The sequence below is a fragment of the Eurytemora carolleeae genome, unplaced genomic scaffold, assembly GCF_000591075.1.
Source record: "Eurytemora carolleeae unplaced genomic scaffold, Eaff_2.0 scaffold44, whole genome shotgun sequence".
In the NCBI taxonomy this organism is placed as follows: domain Eukaryota; kingdom Metazoa; phylum Arthropoda; class Copepoda; order Calanoida; family Temoridae; genus Eurytemora; species Eurytemora carolleeae.
Window position 1 is genome coordinate 167588 of NW_019396339.1, and position 19282 is coordinate 186869.

General features: G+C 31.0%; 1 protein-coding gene across 1 annotated transcript in view; it reads left to right on the plus strand.

Annotated features, from left to right (window-relative positions):
* The window catches only part of LOC111701264 (MAM and LDL-receptor class A domain-containing protein 1), a 39310-nt gene extending 20425 nt beyond the window's left edge, over positions 1 to 18885 (plus strand). The window contains exons 15-26 of the mRNA XM_023472461.1: positions 2097 to 2221; positions 2351 to 2437; positions 3648 to 3788; positions 5366 to 5468; positions 7616 to 7691; positions 8339 to 8430; positions 8829 to 8947; positions 9753 to 9875; positions 11147 to 11195; positions 13906 to 13965; positions 14169 to 14274; positions 18594 to 18885. Of these exons, the coding sequence (XP_023328229.1) occupies positions 2097 to 2221; positions 2351 to 2437; positions 3648 to 3788; positions 5366 to 5468; positions 7616 to 7691; positions 8339 to 8430; positions 8829 to 8947; positions 9753 to 9875; positions 11147 to 11195; positions 13906 to 13965; positions 14169 to 14274; positions 18594 to 18625 (1113 nt within the window). The 3' untranslated portion in view covers positions 18626 to 18885. The remainder of the gene's footprint in view (positions 1 to 2096; positions 2222 to 2350; positions 2438 to 3647; positions 3789 to 5365; positions 5469 to 7615; positions 7692 to 8338; positions 8431 to 8828; positions 8948 to 9752; positions 9876 to 11146; positions 11196 to 13905; positions 13966 to 14168; positions 14275 to 18593) is intronic.
* Positions 18886 to 19282: the final 397 nt, after the last annotated feature.

The window sequence follows — 19282 nt, forward strand, 5'->3', positions numbered from 1 at the left end:
GGGTCAAGCTTTTTTTTGGTTCACCCCTCTAGCGGTTGCTGTTCACCAATCCTCTAGCGGTTGCTGTTCACCAATCCTCTAGCGGTTGCTGTTCACCACCCCTCTAGCGGTTGCTGTTTATAACCCCTAAAAACCCCGTTTTAAGAAAAATTGTAAATAAGATTATGGTATAATTGAAAAAATGTGAAAAATGAAAATGGACAATTTGTCAATTGATAAGAAACCAATGTATATAAAAGTTTCAAATATTTGACCTCTGGGCCAGGGGATGGGGGGCACAGAGGGATCTAGCCCCCCCCCCCCACCTCCCCCGTACGCCCCTGACTTTTATTTCCTTTCACGGAAAACTGGACAAACTTTATGACTTGCTCTTTGTATAAACAATCTTGTGAGATGTTTTCAAGCAAAACGTTGAGTTTAATACATTGAAGAAAATTTCAGAAAACTCATTTTCTTTTTAATATGAATTCTAGTTTACAAATAAATTGTTTTTATGTACAGGGGTCCCAAAAAAACGCTCTTTTAGACATAGTGGTAGCACTCACCGTGGTTAATTTGTTTAATTCAGAACATTTTTGAAATTTAAGAAACATTTCCTTTCGCTTGATATAAATTAAATGTATGTAGCACAAATATTTAGAAAGTAAAAACAATTTGAATTTTGACATTTTGGATAGCATAGTTGAGTTTATGTATGCATTTTATGTATGAATTTTACCGTATCATGGAATATAAAATAACTGGGCTTAAGGGTGCTTTGCACCCATCTTATATTTCAACTTTTAACTGTGGTTCTATCTTAAAAACATCTTCTCGTCGTACAATATAAAAAAGTTTTCGGAATTCGGAATGCTTTTTCGCGCATTCTCAACATTTCACAAAAATCAAAAACTTTTGAACACAATTGGCTCGATCAGTTCAGCCGTTTTGACGTTTATTGGATACAAAGAAAGAAAGAAAGAATTACACCTGAGCCCGCGATTTAAAAGCTTCGGCTTGAGCCGTAATTCCTCAAACCCGACTTTAAGACCCAATCTTCGACCCAACTCTGACGACAGCTTGTGCGCGTGATTGACCGCTGCACGGAGAAAGGGTCCGCTGAAAGATCTTCGGCTCGACTTAAGGAGTTAGGCACAATGAAAATAAATCCGACCTTGGTTTGTTGTAGTGGAGAATAATGCTCAATGTTGAGTATTGTTCTCATAAAAACCCGGAATGCGTCAATTCCTACCATGAAAATCCGCCAAATAGAATATTAAACCGGTTTTTTGAACTCAAATATGTGGAAAATTAGATGCAGCTTTAATCCGAAAGCTCAAGTTGTAAATAAAACCCAACGACAGCTTAGACTGGAGCCGTATTTTCCAGAATTTTTTAAATCGCGGGCTCCAGACAGACAAATAAAGTATATAAATAGATATTTATTTACCTATAATATCTTTTTGATTGCTTATTAATTATAGAAGTATGGAACAATAATATAACATTACATATTTGTTCTCAGGATTGTTCTGTTCGCAGAAAGGCAAAAATAAGATACCAATTATATATTCATACAAAAACTCTTGATACTGTTCATGCAACATAGCTCTTTACTTAAGTACAAGTTCAAGTTCTGGTACTAAATAACAAGTTAAAGTTCTGATTCTGATACTAAAACTAAAAGGTCTGGCACTAAATCTCAAGTTAAAATTCTGGTACTAAATAAAAATTTCAAGTTCTGCTACTAAATAACAAGAGTTCAAGTTCTGATACTAAAGCTCAAGTTAAAGTTCTGGTAAATAAATAACAAGTTTAAGTTCTGATACTAAATCACAAGTTCAAGTTCTGCTACTAAAGCTCAAGTTTAAGTTCTGATACTAAATCACAAGTTCAAGTTCTGATACTAAATCACAAGTTCAAGTTCTGATACTAAAGCTCAAGTTTAAGTTCTGGTACTAAATAACAAGTTTAAGTTCTGATACTAAATCAAAAGTTCAAGTTCTGCTACTAAAGCTCAAGTTTAAGTTCTGGTTCTAAATAACAAGTTCAAGTTCTGATACTAAATCACAAGTTTAAGATTTTTAAGATTTCTAGAGTTTTGTTAAAAACTATAGGTTGCGGCCCCCGCGCTTGGAGATTGTGCATTTGAAGACGATGAGTGTGGTTGGAGCAATCCTGAGAAGCGCGAAAACGTGGATGAATTAGATTGGGAAAGATCCGCGGCAGCCGAGGGAGCCAGGTAGGAAAATAGACTTGGACGATTATATAGCAAAGATGGGCGGACCATATGATTATACAACAAGAGATTTATATATAATATATTGTAGTTTGCATTACACAGGATCATACAACAAGATATTTATTGTAGGTTTCCTTTGGCGGATCATACGACAGGAACAGATCTTGGCTTCTTTATCCAACTCTCAAAGGATAATTTACAAAAAGCCGGAGACAGGTATTTATTCATTTAGATTAATTCAATTTATAAACCACGTCAAACTCATCTAAATTTCATGTAAAATTGAGATCTTATATGTTTTCAATTATATCTCCTCTTATTCAAGAGCTTTTGAAAAGAAGAAAAATATTTTGAATTTCTAATATGTATCAAATATTTTGAATTTCTAATATGTATCAGATGTTTTGAATTTCTAATATGTATCAGATGTTTTGAATTTCTAATATGATTCAAATATTTTTGAATTTCTAATATGTATCAGATGTTTTGAATTTCTAATATGTATTAGATGTTTTGAATTTCTAATATGTATTAGATATTTTTGAATTTCTAATATGTATCAGATATTTTTGATTTTCCAATATGTATCAAATATTTTTGAATTTCTAATTTGTATCAGATGTTTTGAATTTCTAAATGTAAAAGAAAAATTTCTTTTTCGTAGACTTGCGCGTAAAATCAAGACAAAGGAGCTCAAGTCACAAATCACAAATACCTACCAATAATATTGAGTAAATGAATCAAATCTTTACCACAAACTTGAATTTTCTAATCTACGACATTAGGTTGCAAAAATATAGGGATAAGAAAATTAGAGTTTGTGGCGTAAACTCAATTTCTTTGACATTCCCTTGTGTCTAGTATAGTGTAGGTACACCATATATATTATATACTATAGCTGTTCGGATTAAATGAAATAAAAGGATGCGTTTGTTTATCCAGAAATAAATTTATAAAATTTTGAAATAATTTTACCAGCTGTTGGCCTAAAATATCAATCAATCAAAAGAAGAGATGAAAATGTTCAAAATTGAGGTTTTAAAAAATCAATTATATTTCTAATTATTTTTATCTTAACTTTACAGGCATATTAGTTTTACTAGCTGGAGTACCCGACGTTGCCTAGGTTTTAAGAACACTTTTAAAAAAATCAAATTTTTCTAGCCTCGCCTTATATCACTCAATTTGGTTAAAGCGTTAAGCCTGTTAAAACGAACAAATATATATGAGAGAAAGGCTTTATTCCACATAAGTATGCAGAATTTTGTGAATGTTGTTTTAGATTTGGACAAATATCCTCTTTGCTCTAATAACGTCCTATATTCAGACACCTGTCTCATTAAACAGTTAGACAAAATTCGTACAAAATGTTCGCGTTCTATATTGTTTTGTTTTTTTAAACTTTCTGTTATTTTTCCTTTTTTAGAGCTTTTTTCGTGAGCCGTGAGCTTGAGGGTAGCAGTATTCCTAGATGTTTATCCTTCTGGTTCTATATGTATGAACCTATTGTGGATAATACTGGACCTAACCTGGGCAAACTAGCTGTCTGGACAAGGACTATTGATAGGTACAGATTAACCTAAACATGACGATTCATGTCATTTCAATTGACCATCTTTTTAAAAAGTGGGAGATGTATAATTCACAACGATATCATTTAAATCCTAAAAAGAACAATTTTAGGATTTATTTCTTAAACAAGTTTCAACAAAACTTTTTTTGCGGCCCCCCTTTAAATAAACCTCAGTCACGCCACAGTAAATTTCATTTAAAACCCCGAAAGTATAGAAATAGATATAAATATGAAATGCTTTCAAGCATAATTAAAAGTAATGAATGAAGAAATATGTTAATAAGAACTCTGTATTTTGCCAAAGGCGACCTGAGCAAGAAATTATTATGTTAATTGTCCTTTTGTTTTACAATGCATACAAAAAGAAATATTTTATTAAAGTAGAAGATGGGCGCGAAGCACTCTGAAAGCCTAGTTTATTTAAATAACAATAGAACAGTAAAACATGATTATTAAAGTCATGGTTTTAAAAGCATTATATTCAAAGAAAATATTAACGGCCACCACCCAATTTTTTCCCTCAAAAAAAAAATTTCAAAAAATTAAGAAATACTTTTTTTATTTATTTTAATAGATTTTACTTTACTCAGAAACAACGTTAATGATTGTTTATTCTAAAATTTGAAAATTTTTAATTCGTTTTTTACTCTATTCATCCCCTTAATGCATTCTAAATAGATGAAAAAATTAACAAGAATTGGTTATCAAAAAGATAAATAATTCTATATTCTCTTCAGAAGAACTAATTTACACCATTGAATGTTTATTAAAAATGTTCTAGGTATTTCACTGACAGAACTAGATTGAATAAAAAATCAATTTGAATTTAATCAATTAATTCCTCTACAACAAAGTAATCAATTTAATGTTTAGACTATTTAAATATTCTCAATGTTGCGCTATTTTGAAGAGAGAATGAAATATGAATGACTTTGTTGGATAAAATTGTTGTTTTGGTAGCCAAAATAAAGGGATATCTGTTGTGAACAATTAAAGGGATATCTGTTATGAACAATTAAAGGGATATCTGTTGTGAACAATTAAAGGGATATCTGTTATGAACAATTAAAGGGATATCTGTTGTGAACAATTAAAGGGATATCTGTTATGAACAATTAAAGGGATATCTGTTGTGTACAATTAAAGGGATATCTGTTTTGAACAATTAAAGGGATATCTGTTGTGAACAATTAAAGGGATAACTGTTTTGTACAATTAAAGGGATATCTGTTGTGAACAATTAAAGGGATAACTGTTTTGTACAATTAAAGGGATATCTGCCGTGAACAATTAAAGAGACCGATTTAAGAGTTACTTGCCTGGTTCACAACGGTAAAACATTTTTCGAACAAAAATGACAAAGATATTTTTCTTTTTCTTTAAGTAAATCAATAAATTTTAAATACTGATTAATAGAATACTTGCAAAGAAAAGGACTTTTTTTGATGATGACTCCCTCATTTTTATTCATATAAAGGGTTGAAAAGTACCTTTATGAATCGGGCATGCAACTTTCGAAAAGGTGTGCGAACAAAAAAGTGAGCAGTCCCTATTGAATTGATTTATAATAGTGAGGATAACCTTGTTATGACCCCTGTCTGGAGATTACACAATGGATTTGGACCCTCCTGGGCCTTCGCTCAAACACAGATCTCAACAGATACAACATTCCAGGTATTCACTGACATTCCAGGTAGCAAACCTTTTAATTGTGCTATTCACTGACATTCCAGGTAGCAAACCTTTTAATTGTGCTATTCACTAACATTCCAGGTAGCAAACCTTTAAGGGGACTATTCACTGACATTCCAGGTAGCAAACCTTTAAGGGGACTATTCACCGACATTCCAGGTAGCAAACCTGTAAGGGGACTATTCACTAGAAAACCTTTAAAGGGACTATTCACCGACATTCCAGGTAGCAAACCTTTAAGGGGACTATTCACTGACATTCCAGGTAGCAAACCTTTAAGGGGACTATTCACCGACATTCCAGGTAGCAAACCTGTAAGGGGACTATTCACTGACATTCCAGGTAGCAAACCTTTAAATGTGCTTTTCACTGACATTCCAGGTAGTAAACCTTTAAATGTGCTATTCACTGACATTCCAGGTAGCAAACCTTTAAGGGGACTATTCACTGACATTCCAGGTAGCAAACCTTTAAAGGGACTAATCAACGACATTCAAGGTACCAAACCTTTAAAGGAAATATTCACCGATATTCCAGGTAGCAAATCTTTAAAGGAGTAATTCACTGACATTCCAGGTAGAAAACCTTTAAAGGGACTATTCACCGACATTCCAGGTAGCAAACCTTTAAAGGAGTTATTCACCGACATTCCAGGTAGAAAACCTGTAAGGGGACTATTCACCGACATTCCAGGTAGAAAACCTTTAAAGGGACAATTCACCGACATTCCAGGTAGCAAATCTTTAAAGGGACTATTCACCGACATTCCAGGCAGCAAACCTTTAAAGGGACTATTCACCGACATTCCAGGTAGTAAACCTTTTAATTGTCTTATTCACTGACATTCCAGGTAGCAAACCTTTAAAGGGACTATTAACTGACATTCCAGGTAGCAAACCTTTTAATTGTGCTATTCACTGACATTCCAGGTAGCAAACCTTTAAGGGACTATTCACCGACATTCCAGGTAGCAAATCTTTAAAGGGACTATTAACTGACATTCCAGGCAGCAAACCTTTAAAGGGACTATTCATTTTTCATTTTCCTTATTATTTAGATAAAAATAAAATTCATGTCGCTCTGATCCTCTTGAAGCCAAATTCATTTTTTTAACCTGAACCAAATTAAATGAAACAAGTAAGGGCTCAGTAATATCTCGCCATATAACATTTTTCCATAGCTCGATATATAACAAGTCGCCTAAGTAAGAACTCGCCTAAGAAACATTTCACCATATAACAACAACTTGCCTATATATAAATTTTTAAATCAAATTGTAGTGTAAATGAAATTATACCAGAAAATCCATGAATCAAAAGCCAAAAATCTTCAAATACAGTAATTCCGACACTTCTTTGATTGACATAAACAACTTCTCCTACACTAAATTTAAATCTACTTTTATATGTATCTATGTATTCATCAATATAGCTAAAAAATGTTTCATAATTTTATATAAATAATTACATATAGTTTCTACTAAATTACTAATAAACTACCACTTTCTACTAAAAATTTGTTTTTGTTTTTTTTTATATGGCGAGCTGTTATATAGGCCAGTTGTTGTTATATGGCGAATTGTTACTTAGGCGAGTTGTTATATGGCAAAATGTTATATGGCAAAATGTTACATGGCAAAATGTTATATGGCAAAATGTTACATGGCAAAATGTTATATGGCAAAATGTTATATGGCAAGATGTTATATGGCAAGATGTTACATGGCAAAATGTAATATGGCAAAATGTTATATGGCAAAATGTTATATGGCAAAATGTTACATGGCAAAATGTAATATGGCAAAATGTTATATGGCAAGATGTTATATGGCAAGATGTTACTTGGGCAAGTTGTTATATGGCCGGCGAATTGTTACTTAGGCGAGTTGTTATATGGCAAAATGTTATATGCAAAATGTTACATGGCAAAATGTAATATGGCAAGATGTTATATTGCGAGATGTTACTTGGGCAAGTTGTTATTTGGCCGGCGAATTGTTACTTAGGCGAGTTGTTATATGGCAAAATGTTATATGGCGAGATGTTACTAAGCCAAAAACAGTAAAGGTTTTTAAGGATTTTTTGTTGTTTTGACAAATATTAACTTAACAATAAATTAACATGTTTTAGGTTGTTATTGAAGGAGTTTGGGGGAACAACAGGGCCAGCGGTTTTATAGCTGTTGATGATGTTACGTTTTATCAAGGTAGTTTAATCTTGAGAGCTTATCATAGCTTGGTGGGGAAATAATCCCATTTATAGCTGTTGATGATGTTACGTTTTATCAAGGTAGTTTAATCTTGAGAGCTTATCATAGCTTGGTGGGGAAATAATCCCATTTATAGCTGTTGATGATGTTACGTTTTATCAAGGTAGTTTAATCTTGAGAGCTTATAGCTTGGTGAGGAAATAAGCCCATTTTTAAAGGGATTTCTTAAAGTGAGGTCATACTTTTGAATATTGGCATAACGATACCCTTTAAACCGGCCGTTATCTAATTATAAACTGTACAACTGTACTTACAACTCCTAGCGGGAAATTTCTTTCTGTCTGCTTTAAATTTCTGCGATATGATACAAATTTACTAAAAGTGACAACAATTTTCAAGTAATACTTTTCCTATTCTTGTTGATAAATGTTAGAAAATATAAGCCTATGGAATATAAAGGACCAAGCATAAGCTGTAAATTATCAATTAATTCAGTCTACCTGTTTTTGATATCTTAGTCTTTTCTTAATTATTTTCTATTGTTTTAAATATTTATAATTATGTTTTAACAAGTTATATATTAGTTTTAAATTAGTAATTAGTGTAATTTCAATATTAATAAAGATATTAATAATATTTCCCAGGTAACTGTGTTACAGTACCCGAGCCTGCTTCAATAGTAACAGGAGAATGTACGTTTGATCGGGATTCCTGTGGATGGAAAAACTCCTCAAATGTAAGACACTGTTACCTTCTAAATCCACCCTAGCAATCCCACTTTCCATATTTAAGGGACTGTAAGCGTAATTTCAAGTTCCCCATTTCCATATTAAAGGGACTTTAAGCGTAATTTCAAGTTCCCCATTTCCATATTAAAGGGACTTTAAGCGTAATGTCAAGTTCCCCATTTTCCATATTAAAGGGACTGTAAGCGTAAGTTCAAGTTGAAAGATGTCAATACCAGATTTAATACGGTAACCTTGAAACCTAACAAATAATATGGAAAAGTTTTCAAGGTTTAAAAATAATATTTTTTTAAAAATCACTTAATGTTTTCCTGCAGTAGAAATGTAAAAATTTAATAATTTAATTAACTTATTTCTATCATTTTTATAAAATTAAGAATGATTTTAGGGTGAAAGTTTTGATTGGCGAATGGCTACCCTGACAAAGCGGCCTGCGAACCTGCCTGATAAAACCTATGGAGCTCCTGTGGGTTATGCTTACTTTGATATATTTAATACAGGGAGCAGGCAAGAAAGCATGAAAAAGATAAATCATTTCAACGTTTTCACACTTTTTTGTGTAAACATGTTAAATAAGGGTTCTTGAGTGTGAATATATATAATCCCTATATCTTTGCACCTGAATATCGTAGACCTTAAATATTTCAAGCTATGAATTCTGCTGGATCAAATAATCTAAGTAAAAAAAAATATAAAAAGGTTTACACCATCAGTCAGCAAAAATATAGGGTTTAGAAAATTTGAATTTGAGTCTAAGTCTCAATTTCATTGTGAAATTTTTGTTTCATATGGATCCCTCTAATATTTGTCTTTATCAAAAATATCAATTAAATTACATTTTAGTTGTGTATTTGTGTAATTTAAATCTATAAACACTAATTATTTTTATTTTCTTGCATACTTCAAAATTTTCTTTTTTTCATAATTGAGTCTTGGACAATCTTAAACTTAAATTTAAGATTAACTAGAAGTACTGAGTTTATTTGAATTCCTTCTAGAATATACAGACCTAGCTTCTAGAATATACAGACCTAGCTTCTAGAATATATAGACCTAGCTTCTAGAATATACAGACCTAACTTCTAGAATATACAGACCTAGCTTTGCTTGAAAACAAAGTTTTCTTTATAAAAGTTAACCTATTTAACCTATTTAACTTAGACATTTCAAACCAAGCTCAGAACATTCCCGTGGTTCTACAGAGTTCCTGAGTTATGATCGGTTTACAGAGAATATTACTATATATGTATATATAGAAATACTTTCTTTGTGGATTCCTATTTTAAATTCATTGACGTTTCTTTATCTTTAGAACGGATACGGTTCGAATGATATCTCCTGTTCTACAATCTAAGGATAGCATTGATCAGCTCTGTTTCTCCTTCTGGTTTGCAGCTTTCGGAGCAGGAGAATCTACCCTTCTAAAGATATACAGGTAAAAATTAGGGTTTCCATTTTTCCGGAACAAAATATCCATTTTGGAAATGAAAGGATCCGGAAATTTATTACGTAAACCGGAATTCCGGGATAATTCTGGAACAAATGGAAACCGGAATGTTTACGGCTTACGTGACGTTATCCGGAAATTTTTCTGGTTTACGGAATGGAAACCGTAAAATTTTCAGTTTCCATTCCGTAAATCGTAAATTTTTCCGGTGTACGTAACATAAGCCGTAAATTTTAAAGTTTAAAGAGAAAAAAATTATTTACATTTTACAGGGATAGGACATGTGACGGTTGAAAAAATTATAAAGTTAATGCATCCACCCCATCTCTTGTCTTATCTGTTTAATCTGTAAAGAACTAATACAAATACTACATCTCTTGTCTGTATATTCGTAAGTTGTATGACTTTAAAACCAGTATATGTTTCGTCCTATCTGTGCAATCTATAAGTTCTAGAACTTATGTAACAACAACTACTTTTTTCCTCTCTGTGCAATCTATATAGTATCTAGAAAAAAATACAATAATTAGAGAACATTTACATATCTATGTCTGTAGGTAAAAAAAAGCGTGATTAGCGTCGTATTCGTCAAAATAAGTGTTTTCTTTTCATTTAAATTCTTATGCATGATATTTTAGCAACATTTTGGAAGATTGTTTTAGTTTTTCTGAAACTCGCAGGAATTCTTACATTCTTTTATTTATCTGCTCAAAAGACTTGCTTTCACAGTTAATTACACTAGAACTAAATTGTAAATTTTCTTCATTTTCAGGAGTCCAATTTTTATAAAATTCTATCATTTGATAGAAATTATAAATTGACACATTTTACTTTTCCTAAACAGTTGATTTTGAGAAGAAAAAGTTGTGTTTTTTTTTGTGGTACCATGTCAGTTTAAAAAAGGGAAAAAAATATTCCAAAATGTTGCAAAAATAACATTCATAAAAATTTCATGAAAAAAAATGTTTTAGAGAAGACGTCGCTAATCACACCTTTTTTACTCATCCTTTATTCCGTATATCTAGTATATCTAGTATATCTAGTATATCTAGTATATCTAGTATATCTAGTATATCTAGTATATCTAGTATATCTAGTATATCTAGTATATCTAGTATATCTAGTATATCTAGTATATCTAGTATATCTAGTATATCTAGTATATCTAGTATATCTAGTATATCTAGTATATCTAGTATATCTAGTATATCTAGTATATCTAGTATATCTAGTATATCTAGTATATCTAGTATGTTTAGTAAGGACGATGGAGAAGATTCTGAGACCGAAGGAGAAAGTGATGTTCCTGTAAGTATTTCTAAATGTTAAAAGATAACAAAATAATAATGCTCTTGTAAAACTAATTTCATCCTGTCTGCGTTGGAATATTTAAGGGCATATTTTGGTCTCTTATTCAATATCTGTCAAAAAAACATACAGTCATACAGTTAGTTATGACTTTAAATAGTTCAAAGACCATGAGATTCATTAATTTGCAATTGTGCAGTGTAAACAGTCCCATTTAACTTAATAAATAAAATAAATTGCTGGTAAAACAATTTGTTTTGTAATAGCATTAAATAAACTCCAGTAGTGCAATAATGTCGTCTTCAGATCAAAACAAATTAAATATGAGTGTAGGAAGAAAGCCGCATCATCGAAGTGCTACCAAAAACCCCCACTGCTACCATACCGGAGACCCTGACATTGTCAGCGGAAACCCCGAAGTTTTCATCGGAGACCCCAAATAAATATTAACATTTTTGAAAACGTAAATTTCTTTTTATGGCATGTTTTTATGAATTTATTTTACCATAAACTTTTACATTAGGATATTATTTTATGCATTTACAATGAAATCTACAAATACAACATTTTTAAAAATTTAAAAATTATCGTGCGTGTTTATTATTCATATCCTTATTAAACTTTCCACCCTCCACCCTCCTTCTCTTCATGTCATCTCAATATTCAACCCACCACCTCACCCATTCTCCTGTTCCGTTATATCTTTCTATTTACATAAAGTTGTAATCTTTGCTCTGTTTGTCTATTTGTTTATCCGGTCATAACTCATGAACCCCTTTCTTGATTTGAAACAAATTTTAATTGTGGAACTCGGGAGAACCACGGGAATAGGCTTAACATTTTATACAATCAAAAACATTTTAAGTTTTCAAAATTTTAACATTTTTATTTGGGGTCTTCGATGAAAACGTTGGGGTCTTCGTTGAAAATGTTGGGGTCTCCGGTAAGGTGGCGGAAGAGGTCTCCGGTAGCACTCCGGTGATGATGCTTTCTTCCTGGACTCATTAAATATCATATATTCCTAAAACCCTATTTTCATCTCATTAATATAAAATGTTGGGATAAAGATTAATTTTTTTTATTTAAAAAAAGAGTAAAAACTAGCAACCATGCAGTCAGAAAAATATTTTAAAGTGTTTAAGTGAATTGAGGCCTCTAAATGAAAAATGTTTTCTATTCAAATTTTCTTGTTGATCATGCTATCACTGAATGAAATTATTTTGTGAAATGTATTTTATTACATGATGACCAAACTCATCGCTTGATTTTATTTTGAAATTGATCAAAGAAATAAAAAGTTAAAAAGAGAACTAATTAATTGATTAATTAGAACTAATTAATTGATTAATTAGAATTAATTAATTGATTAATTAGAACTAATTAATTGATTAATTAGAACTAATTAATTGATTAATTAGAACTAATCAATTGATTAATTAGAACTAATTAATTGATTAATTAGAACTAATTAATTGATTAATTATAACTAATTAATTGATTAATTAAAATGAATCAATTGATTAATTAAATGATGAATTTTTATTTTCATTAACATGACATTGATGACTGGCGAATGAGTGCTAACTCTCAAAAGTTTTTGATTAAAAAACCTGCTGTAACTAGTCAATTATTTAATGTCAAATATTCGAAACATAAAATTGGCTGTTTTTCTTGTATACTTTTTAAACATAAATTTACTCCGTAAATGGTAATTCATAGACCAAAACTTGACTTGTGAAATTATGCAACATTGAGGGAAGGTTGACATAATTATTTTCTTAGCAAATATATGAACATTTTTCCCATTAACCCTATCTCTGCTGGGGTACTTGAAAACCAGGATATGCTGGGGGGGGGGGGGGTCAATTTGACCCCCCCTCTAAATCCCATGTTTGGTGTCCAAATATGACAAATGATACATCATTGAAAAGCTCTTGTGCTCTACTTTTAGAATCTGCAAAAAAATTTGCAAATTTGCAAAAATTGAAATTTTTATCGCAAAATCCAGTTATATAGTAAAAATGTTTGCAAAAAAAAATTTGTCCAAAAAATGAAAAATTATACATTTTTGAAAAGCCCTTGACCATGCCATTTCAAATATGCAAAATTTTTTGCAAAATTTTAAATAACCTAATTTTTAATCAAGAAAAACTAAAAATGTGCAAATTTCTTTTGACAGGTTGTTTGCAAAAAATTTGCAATTTATTTTCGCAAAACTTGTGCAATTTGTTTCCTTATGTCAAAGGCTTTCCAAAAAGCTAAATCTTATCAAAATCTGACAAGTGGAAGTGGGTCAAAACAAAGATTTAGTTTGTTACAGGAAAAAGCAGTCATTCAGGCAGTGTGCCTGAGGACTCAGGCAGTTAGTATTAAAGCCCGGTTTTAGGCCTAAATGGAGGGCTTTGGGTATGTAGGAAAAGTCAGAAAATTTCAACAGCCTCAGACCAATACTTTTTAAGTTATGTAAAAAAAACTACAGGGGGGGTGTACAAAAGCAGGAATAGGGTTAATACTCAGTGAAAGGTTCTAAGTGTGATCCTAATATTAAATTAAATAGTTAACAAGTTTACAATTGCAGAGAATCCTAAATGTAAAGATAAATTATAAATTATGCTAAGTTCTCTGAAGTCATGTACTTTGTGGGTAACCCTGTATGTCTTTATATATTTACTGTTTTTGACTTTCACAAATTGGATATTTTATATTCTAGATTTGGGAACTAAATGCTGCAAAACTTGACACAGCTCGTCCTGATTGGGAGCCAGCACAGGTCTTCTTCTATTTCTTCTTCTTCTTTGTGAAATCTCTAATTTAAAAACATTCAAATTTTCTTCGCTCATATATTGACTGAACGTGTTTAAGGAAACCATAAACAGACAAAATAATCAATATTTTTTCATGATGGCAAATTTTAATTCCACGGGCAACGCCGGGCACTTCAGCTAGTTAATATCGATATTATTTTATTTAAAGGTTTCTGTAAATTTGAACCGAAAGATTCGTCTGCTTATTGTTGGAGAGGCCAGCAATGGAGGGTTTGCCATTGACCAGCTAACCTTCAGTCCTGGAGCTTGTAAAGGTTAGCTTTAGACATTACAGATAAGAGATTTTAAGGAGAGCTGTTAGGAGTTTATTTATTTTATAGTCGTCGACGTATTAACAATACAATGAAGACGAATTTGTATTTAAATTTTTATTTATACAAAGCTTTCAAACAACGTGGATACACATAAAATTGAAGCAAAGACAAACTGTCAATTAACAGATTCTTGTAATGTTTCTTGTAATCTTATATTTTGATAATGCTTGTTAGAAATCAAAACCGTAAGAGAAAAGTTGTCTTTATTGTATTGATATAAACGTCGAACACTGTACAGGGTGATTTTTAAACATTTGTGCTTCATTGGAAGAAAAATCCACTGTATTGAACAAGAAAGTCTCCCAATGTCTTACTTACTGTCTTACATTTAATTATTTCCAAAGCAACAAAGATCACTGGTCTCCCTGAAACAGGTCAAAGAGTGTCAAATATTACATAGATTCAGCCTGCTTTTAACAAGTCTCATCAATTTTGAAGACAGGGTCGACTTTGAAGTGTCGCTTAGATTTTACATTTCTAACTCACTTTTGCTTTTCTGTAGCCCTTTACATGTACATTTTAGCACTAAAGAGCACTTGTATTAGCTTTGGTTTAAAAGAAGTAATTCTCATAGATTATTGTTTTCTTCAAATAATTTTCATTATGGTTTCTTACCAGTTGTAATAACTTTAAAGGACTCTAGCGCAGGGGTCCATATAATTTCTTTCTCAATCCCATTTGGGCTCGACAAATTTGAAAGAAATTTTTAAGATGGGGGCCAATTGTTTTGAAAATGATAATTGTTTTTTTATTTGGGAACATTTTTTTTTAAATTAGGAAAAGATTTTTAATTGGGGGCAAATGTGTAAGTGGAATTTAAAAATGTTTTCTTAATTGGGGGCATTTTTATCCAATTGGGGGCAAATTTGTAAGTGGAATTTAAAAATGTTTTTTCATTGGGGGCCTTTTATTTTCCAATTGGGGCTATCCCCAATGGGGGCAAATGTGTATTTTTTTACACTCGGGGGCAAATGTGGTAGGGAAATTAGAAAATGTTTTTTTTTTATTTGGGTCATTTTTTCCGATTGGGGACAATTCCCCAGCAAATGTTAGTGGAATTTAAAAATGTTTTTTAAATTAATTTTTTTTGCAATTGGGGTCATTTTTTATAGTTTGGGGCAAAAACAATTTTGGGAATTATATGGACCCCTGCTCTAGAGTCTAGATATATGAGAAGATCTCGTAGAATACGATTCCAGCTTTTCAAATACTAAATTAGTCCTCTAAGTGGTGTAAAAAAACAAATATTACAAATATCGGGTTCGAAGTTTGGAAAATGTTCGAGAGCTTCCTGAAGCAGAGAAAGATGAACAATTCTGGAAATAATTAATTTCTTAATCAAATTTCATGGAATAACGACTTAATAAATATTAAAATTATCTCTTTCAAATTTCATGGAATAACGACTTAATAAATATTAAAATTATCTTTATCAAATTTCATGGAATAACGACTTAATAAATATTAAAATTATATTTATCAAATTTCATGGAATAACGACTTAATAAATATTAAAATTATCTTTATCAAATTTCATGGAATAACGACTTGATAAATATTAAAATTATCTTTATCAAATGCCATGGAATAATGACTTAATAAATATTAAAATTATCTTTATCAAATGCCATGGAATAACGACGTAATAAATATTAAAATTATCTTTATCAAATGCCATGGAATAACGACTTAATAAGTATTAAAATTATCTTTATTAAATTTCATGGAATAACGACTTAATAAATATTAAAATTATCTTTATTAAATGAGTCTTACATCTAAGATCCATGTACAAAATTGATAGGAGGGGGGAGAGGGGGTCGGTACGGGGTCCAACAATCGTATACTAGGAAATTACCCAATTTTCCTTAGTTTTTGACTCATTTTTTTATCAGGAGAGATATGTAAATGTTTAAACATGTGTGATAATAAAAATATATTGTAATTTGTAATTTTTTTTTTTGAAGCTGGAGCATGTTTTTTTTATTGAGATGAAAGACTACCAATGCAAGATATATAAAAAATTCAGGCTTCTAAAGAGATGTGTCAGATTAGGGGGTGGAAAGCCGTCTGTTTTTAGAGAGACCCCACCCCACCCCCACCCTTGAAGCTGAATCTGTATGGGAACTACCCTTACTACCCCAACTTCCTTCAGTTTTTAAAGAGACCCCATCCCCACTCTATGCTTATTCTATGCGCATAGTATACAATATGGGTATCGATTCTCATTAAATCAATTATTTTAAGCTTGTTTCTGGCATTCATAACACTCTCCGACCTTCACTATCCTCGCCACCCACCTACTGAAGGGTGCACATTTGTTTCAGAAAGACAAGAGAGAAAAAAACCATAGCCCCCTCCCCACAGCAGTTTTCTTCATATTTTGACACGAGTCCCCTACCCCTCTCTCCAATCAGAGACCACCAGTTTTTCATGTGAGACCATAAGACTTTAATTGGAAACCTCAAGATTTACAGCAGTGGACTTTCACCAGTTTTATTATCAACGGGACCCCAAGATTTCATTGAAGACCCCGCCCAAACTATTCTTTGGAAACCTCCAGACTTCATTGGAGACCCCCAGATTTACAGTGGACATCCCAGATTTTTTATCTTTAATTGGAGACCTGTTGTTGTCTTCCCGAAACCACCCTTTTCTTTAAAAAGACTACAGATTTCCATCGAAGGTCCCAAATTTTCGAAAATGCGGGGTTCTCTGAAAAAACCTTGTTATACCTCCGATTGGCTGCACTGTGAATCAACATATGCAAGACGCGAATACCTTTTAAAATTTTACCAAAAATGTTTTTGAACTAAAGTTATGAACAACTAAATGGCTTAATCCTGGTTCTGAAAAATGCCATGGAATAACGACTTAATAAATATTAAAATTATCTTTATCAAATTTCATGGAATAACGACTTAATAAATATTAAAATTATCTTTATCAAATGTCATGGAATTAGCGAGTTAATAAATATTAAAATTATCTTTTTGTTGTACTTTGTTTTGCTTTGGTGAACATTTTAAAAAATCAACTTTTGAAACTTAATAAATATTAAAATTATCTTTATCAAATGTCATGGAATAACGACTTAATAAATATTAAAATTATCTTTATGGTTTAGCTTGTTTTGCTTTGGTGAACATTTTAAAAAATCAACTTTTGAAAATCACCCTGTTTTGCTGAAAAGTATTATTCATTGTAGTACTCTTGTGTCTTTTACCTTACATTTGCTGGGTAAACCCGAAATTTAAGACAGAATGTCGTCATGAAACCCGGGTTCCAATATCGGGTTTTATAAATGGAATAAGATAATTTTGTAAATTTTTTTCTGGTTTAAAATATTATTTTTAAAGAAGTCCAAATATGACAAGTGTTACGTTCTGGAAACTGCAAGCATTAAAAAATATTTAACAGATAGTTGTTGAATATTTATATAAACCGAATTTGTCCAGTTATCAAGAAAAACTAAAAATGTTAAAATAAACTTGAAAGAAATGCGTGAAAAAAGTTTTTTGCAAATGTATGTACACAACGTATTCAAATGTCACAAACAGGAGGGGTGGGTCTATTTTCTCTACCCCCCCCCCTCTCCCTCTGGCAGATTTTTTTGTTCTGTTTTTCTGAAAAAAGATTTCTGTGTATTTTCGTATTATTTATTTATTTTACTTTAATTAAGATTTTTTTTCTTACAAGGGTTAACAGGTATAATCGATAATGAATATTTTATATAAACTTTAGGCCAAGTTTAAGTAACAACAATCATGTGAATTCTAATTTGAAAAGAACTTTAGTATTGCCAAGAAGTTTTAGGTGTTTTCTTTCTTCAAATTTTAGTAATGCATACCAAAAAACTAGCTTTTTATAAAGGAATGTATATTGTACACGTAATTGATGAATTTATTTATGTACATCATATATTTATATTTAAAATATACACATACAAAATCATACAAAATATTTTAGAACATTTTGTAATATTTAATTTGAAGGGAAATTAATAATGGAATTGAGTTTTTGCCACAAATCTCTTTATCTTTGCAACCCAATGTCGTAGACCTTGTATATGAACTCTGTTAGATCAAATAATCTAAGTTTGAAATATCAAAGGTTTACACCACAAGGTTGCAAAGATATAGGAATTAGAAAATTTGAGTTTGTGGCAAAGACTAATTCCTTTATGTATAGATCTATGTAGCTTTATAGAATTTGAAATATTCTTAAAAAATGGATTTTAATATTTTTTGTTTTTTCAGTTCGTCCTGAGTCAGCTGTTCCAGCTGCATAGACTGCATCAATGCACCCTCTATACAGATTCTTTAGAAGATGCATCAATATATTCTCCATAATGCAAAACTGCATCAATTGCATCCAATTTAAGCAAAAATGCCATTCGAACTCAGATTTATCAAAACTAAAAAAATACATTTTCTACCTACTAAGACTGGAAAATGTATACATTGGTTAGGCTGAAAAATAAATTTTCTAAAATGAACTCTATAAATACATATTAAAACTTGCATTTACACATTATTATAAATTCCAAAGGTTATAAATGTATTCTTCAATTTCCATATTTTGATATATTTCCTAATATCTTTCTCTAAAATTTTAAATTGAATATTCCTTTGATTAGAACATTTTGACACTTTAAAAAAGACGACATTTTTATTTAAAATATTGCAAACAAAGGTATTATAATTAACCTTAGTAAAATATAATATACATAAATGAAAAACCGGTGAAGAAAACTTAAATATTTTTTCTTTAAATTAGGATAGTTATTTGCTTAACTCTAGCTTTTCTACTGCCTTACTGTCATTAGAGGCAAACAATTTTCATCACGAAAAGATACGAGAACACAATAAGTTTCATGAAAAATGTGATCTCGCAAAAAATTAACATTATAAAAACGAATTTTAAAATGAAAGCCTTAAAAAAATAT